Source organism: Rhinolophus hipposideros (assembly GCF_964194185.1).
Source record: "Rhinolophus hipposideros genome assembly, chromosome: 4".
Taxonomy (NCBI): Eukaryota; Metazoa; Chordata; class Mammalia; order Chiroptera; family Rhinolophidae; genus Rhinolophus; species Rhinolophus hipposideros.
In genome coordinates, this window is record NC_138050.1 from 23,079,176 (window position 1) to 23,085,405 (window position 6,230).

General features: G+C 39.4%; 1 protein-coding gene across 1 annotated transcript in view; it reads right to left on the reverse strand.

Annotated features, from left to right (window-relative positions):
- The window catches only part of GPM6A (glycoprotein M6A), a 238,695-nt gene extending 238,323 nt beyond the window's left edge, over positions 1-372 (reverse strand). Inside the window, exon 1 of the mRNA XM_081046245.1 lies at positions 46-372. Within this exon, the coding sequence (XP_080902371.1) occupies positions 46-49 (4 nt within the window). The 5' untranslated portion in view covers positions 50-372. The remainder of the gene's footprint in view (positions 1-45) is intronic.
- Between the last annotated feature and the right edge of the window lie 5,858 nt (positions 373-6,230).

A 6,230-nucleotide genomic window follows, 5' to 3' on the forward strand; every position in this document is an offset into this window, starting at 1 on the left:
GGCCGAATCCCGGAGAGTCCCACGGCCGCCAGCCGGCACACTCACCCATGGCCGGAGGTCCGATTGTCCTGTGTCCGCACCGGAGTGCGAGCGACCCTGCGCTGCGTGGGCCAAGTTCTCCAAGAGGCTTTCTGGCTCCTGGCGCCTCTGGGAGTGACAGCCTCGCCCCTCCCAGCGGAGCCGCTTCCCGGGGTTCCTGGACCCCTCCCTCTCCCACCTGCCTCCTTTGCTGCTGCCTACTGGCCTCCCCTCCTCCCAGTCACCCCATCCCGCCCCTTTCACTTTCCGCGAGCCACGTGCAAACGCCTCCGCCTTAAATACGTAAATACAATTTACACACACACACACACACACACACACACACACACACACACACTTACGCGCGCACGTGCTGGCATGCACACTGTCTCAGCGTCCCAGGAATAACCGAGTAGCCAGATAATAATCCCTAACGTGGACACTAGGGAAAGGTCATTCCAAAAGAGACAGGTTTGATATGATTTTACATTCCCTAAAATCTTCTCGTCTTCAGTATACCATTTTTCGTTAATAACGATATTAATGAACACAAGAGAAAGAGAAAATTCTCCCTTTATATTACATCTCTCTTCTTCTATGCTAAATGTTTCTGTAACCTGGCGAGGCTATAAAGTCCTAAACCATGCACACACACACACACACACACACACACACACATCCTAATATGCAGAAATCACCTGGAAAACAGATGACTCGATCCAAACGTCATTGGTTGATGCTGCTATAAGAGCACTGGGCTTGTCAATGGGAGAAATGGGCTGTGACCCTGGCTCTATCATTGGTGATACACTGGGACTCAGTTTCCTGGTTTGCAAAATGAAGGATCTAGAAAAAGTGATCTCTAAGTTCCCTTCAAGCTAAAAATAATTATATATTTCTGTGGGTTACTGACCTAGTTCTTTCAGGATTCATACTGGAGAAGTTATTTCAGTAAATCAGTCCCCAAAGTGTCTTAAGTTTCTTTTTCCTGCACAGCGCACCCTAAAAAGTGTACAAATCTATGCCATAAGCAAACAGAAGAATTAAAGTGGATATGGTTACTAACCTTGAGGAACACTGATATGTAGTGTAGGAGACATGATATGAATAATAATTAAGAAAATATTGAGCAGTAATACATGAAGAAATGCAGAGCATATCATTAAAATGGCGCTAAAACATTAACGCAGCTATTTCTCCATAGAAGAGGTACACTCCTGGAAGGGATGTTGTAAATACATTTCAGTTAAATGGGAATAGAAAGTTATTCTTGTGGGAGGGGAAAGGAAGTAGTCAATAAAGTTAAAAGTGTTCTACACTCCATTCAGAAATGCATCACCATTCTGGAAATTGACTAACATAAACTGTGACTGAAGCAAAGCATAACACTTATACATGGGTTCAGTAAAAATAGATGATAAATGTTTGGAGATTAATTTATAAGCACAGCTTTTGGATCACCACAGACAACTTACCACTTATTTCCTGAGGATCTATTTCAAGATACCATAATTCTGAAAATCAGAACTATTATTTTTTTCTAGTGGAATTGTATCATGGTTCTGAAATGTGAAATGAAATAATGATAATGTAAATTAAATACAATTTACTAAGTGTCATGCATTGTTCTAAGGGCTTTATATTAACTCATATAATTCTCACAACAAACTTATAAGGGAGATACTATCAACCCACTTTATAGATAAGGAAACTGAGCCACAAAGATATAATTCACTTGCCTAAATCACATAGGTAATAGACAGGAAGATGAGATTCAAACCCAAGCAGAAATACTCCAGAGCCCATGATCTTAATAAGTTCACTACACCATTTCCCACTATCGGGGGATTGCCACGTGCTTGAGAAAAATGGTGGTATTTTCCAACATTGAACATAATTCATAAATATTTTACATACTTTCAGTGACTTATAAGAATTTTGAAATACACTAAATTTATTATATACTGCTAATCGTCAAAATCATGATGCTATTTTTCTTTTGACTGATTATAATAAACATATACAAATTTTGATATTTAAGTAATCTATCTTACAGTGACCCTATATTTGGGCATCAATATCCTGGATCTCAGTTATAGAGAAGCCATAATCTCACCTGACATTTAACAAATTGTATGAATTTAATAAACATGTCAATTAATTCATGGTCTGAAATAATATATTCTATTCATAATATCAGTTCTCCAGTATTTCTGCTTTCTTATTCCTATCACCTAATTGTCCATCAAGCCCTAAGATTCTGCATTCAGACCATCTCCCCACTCTTCCCTCATCACCAGCTCCACCTCTTGGGCCACCTTTTCACAAGTCCTGTTGGGATATGACTAGCAATTCTGGTTAAGAATATGGAGGTTGTTATCAACCATTGAACTCAAACCTGAGGCTTTACCTAAATTGTGAGATGAGTGGAAAAGCTGAATTACATATTCTACTGCAAACTAAAAGGGTTTGATCTAGGCAGAGGGTGACTATAGGTCATTGGTTAAGTATTCTGTCTCAGTCAGATGTCATTCCAACATCACCAATGATTGGATTCATTTAGGGAGAACGTAGAATGAAAAGTAAAGAAGACCAACAGTGGGAAAGTGGGCCACAAAAGATTTTAATAACTGTGGGCAAGAGGAATCCACAAATAGGACTGCAAGAGAATATTCTTAGGCTAAGAAAGAACCCAGAGAAAATCCTGCGAGGATAGTTTCAAGAAGAGAGAAGTGTTCAGCTAGATTAGATATCATGGACAGAGCAAATAAAACGAGGATTGAAAAGTGTCCTTTGAATTTGGCAGTTGGTGTTGACCAGTGACCAGTGAAACATTAGTGTTGGTCTGAAACCTCGGAAGTTCCCTGGGTGAAATCTGAAACTGGCCCTGGTATACAAGGAAGGCAGGGACAAACTTAAGAGAGAGGTGACCACTCTAGATTGGAAGGTGGCAGGTTTAATAAATAAGGAAATTTACACAGGAGGCTTGTCTTGGGCACTGCAAGACAAGGAGATCTCCACACCTGCCCACCAGAATCTTACGGGGTTCAGTCTTGTATACTATCTCGATCGTCACAATAACACACTGCTCTCTCGAGCCTGTGTCCTTGAAGTAGCTCCTAGAATGGTGGGCTGGACATACATTCCAAGGACAGGGGAGGGTTGGAGCCTCCAATTTTCCCAGCTGCAGTTCACTGGCCACCTGGCCGTCGTGTCCTCCCGATAACCTCCTCCAATTAGCAAGAGTATTGTCAAAGGTGAAGAGCAGGCAAATTCGAAGGAATGAGTAATGAGAAAGTGAGGGGGTAGGGAAGAAAACAGTGTAGACAATCCATTCACAGCTCATCAGGGAGAGAAAGTAGATAGGGTGGTATGTAAAAAGTCTTAGGGTCAAGGGAAGTTTATTTTGTAAACTGTGAGCATGTTTAATATGTTAGTGAATATAGACATGAGCTAAGGAATCTACTTCTCAGAGTACTGCAGAAGGAAGCGATGTGATCTAGAACATCGGAAGAAATTCAAGCTAAGGAGAAGAGGAAAAATTCCCAGTCTTTTGCCATAGGAAAAGAGGTTGAAAAAAAGATAGAGTGAAAGGAAGAAAGAAAAAAGATTTTATTTAAGTATGGAGATTTGGGACAGAGGTGAACCGAATAGTGACCTGATAACCTCAATATTCTTTTGGCACTAGGAAAGAAATGTGCTGAAAAAGAACAAATTTAGGCTACGGTTCCACTTGAGGGAAGTAATGGAGCTTAGTAAAGCTGCTGTGCTGTATAGGAGAGGGAGCTGACAGTGGTATGTAACAGAAATAGTATATAGCATTGAGGTCTCAGCCAAGACTGAACATAAATTTAGAAAGAAACAAGTCTGTATCTTTCTGATTTACGTTAGCAGTGCTCAGTAACCTGGGTATAGGAGAGGATAAAATAGGTAGCTGAATTAACAGAAGGCTGAAAACTCTCATGAAAATTATGGTAGAGAAACAGGGAGAAAAAGGTGTTAAGGCTGCTGGGGAAAGAAAAGAGTCTAAATAATTCATCTTGGGTCTCAGCTACAACAGGAAGGAAGAGGATTCCAGGAGAGTATCAATGGATTGGGGTAACACAGAAGCAGTCAAGTTATTAAAAGTGTAAATGAAATTTAAAAGCAGGTTTGGGGGACTACAGCTTAAAAGATAGGAATAGACAGAAGCTTATATTCAAAATAATGATGAATTAGACCTTAACACTTCAGAGGTTGAGAAATTTGGAGACGCCCTAAAGCCCAGGGTAAGACCAAAGGAATAGATTTGCAAAGAACAGTGGAGGTGATGGTTCCTGGTATTGAGGTGAAAAATTCTGAGGACAGTGTTGGAAGTGTCATCCATAGGGATTCTAAAGTCCACTATATATTAGGAGTTGGAAAAAAAAAGTCTGAGTTAAATTTAAATGAAAGAACACATTTGGAAAGACTGAAAATGTTAGAGTTATACAAATGTTAGTTGTGTGGATGAAAAAGGGGTTCTATGGAAAGTAACCTCATAGGGTAATCTGATCACAAATTCTTAACTGGGCACGTTATGGTGGGTAGTCATGCCCTGGGCATATAACTTCTTTAGTAAAAGGTTTATTTTTGCCTTAAACAAGTCCTGTCCATTGTTCTTGTGCACCTAGGTTAACACACCTTTGAAATGCCAGAGTAATCCTCTTTTCCAGACTCTTTGAAGGTCTGGAAAAGAGACCACATACTTTTGTAAACTATCCTGTAATCCAATGCCCCGCCTCCCGCCTTGCTTTCTCCCACCTTCATGTAATCTTCTTTACATTCCTACCCTCATTCCAAATGTGTCTCTCACATGTAAAAGCCCTCAGCTTTGGCTCCTGGTGGCATCCAACACATCTTTCCCCATCTCCTTTCTCAGGTCATCAGGCTGGGATCCCAAATTGCACACTTCCATGTCCGGTATCTGTGTGGGATCCTCTTATCAAGGCTACCACGTGTCCATGGATCTCCCTTCCATCTAAATAGGTACCCAATTTTCTTTTATGAACCTGTGTTGCATGTTCTTTCCTGGAATGACTTTCCAGCAGTTTCCTCACTACAGGAAAAGGTGCACAATTTTGAGAGCAGGAAATCCATGTAAGTCAGTTTCATACAGTGGGTGCCTTAACCATTACCATGGTGAGTTTCTCACCATCCACTCGTCTTTAACTTGGACATTTTAACTTGCTTCCCAAAGCACTGTTTCCTAATCATAAACATAGAAAGTTTGAGTTTAATCAAAATTGTTATTTTAATGACGTTTATTTTCATAGAAAGACACAATTAAAAAGCAGATTTGATAGTAGGATTTCTAACTACCCTCAGTGATACTGCAAATACTATATTCTTCTCTGGTGTAACTCTAATATAAAGCCTAAAGGACATAAAAAACATTTGTAAAGGTTAGTTTGCAAATTCTATTATGAAATGCTGACAGCATATACAATGATCTTCTCACACATTGTATCAGTCAGTGTTCAACCAGAGAAGCAGAACCAGCAGGAAATATTAGGTTGGTACAAAAGTAATTGAGGTTTTTGCAATTATTTTTAACCTTTTAATCGCAATTACTTTTGCACCAACATGATATTAAGATTTATTACAAGGAACTGGCTAACATGACTGTGCTGGTTAAGTAAGGCCATGGGCAGATCATGTAGGGGGGAGACAAAGAGCTAGAACTACATGGATATGAACTGTGTATTGGTCCCTGCACCCAGGGAAAGCCTAAGTCCCCTTTTACTGGGCTCATCAAATGAAATCAGACTCACCCAGGATAATCTCACATTTGAGTAACTTAAAAGTCAACTGATTAAACACTAGTCATATCTGCAAAATCTGTTCACAGAAGTACCTAGGTTAGTGTTTGAATAAATGGGTTTGGAATTCAGCCTGGCCAATTCTACATATCAAAATATGCACACACGTTTTCACATTACTAAAAACATTTTCCTGAAAAGGTAAAGAATTTGAATATTTAGACAAGCCAAATGGTAACAAACTAGAAGCTATTTTCATATATACATATATTTTCATATATATATATACATATATAATTTTTTCATATATATATATATATATATATATATATATATAGAGAGAGAGAGAGAGAGAGAGAGAGAGAGAGAGAGAGAGATAGAGAGAGAGAGAGAGAGAGAGCCAAAATAATGGATACATATTTTAAGGAAGGG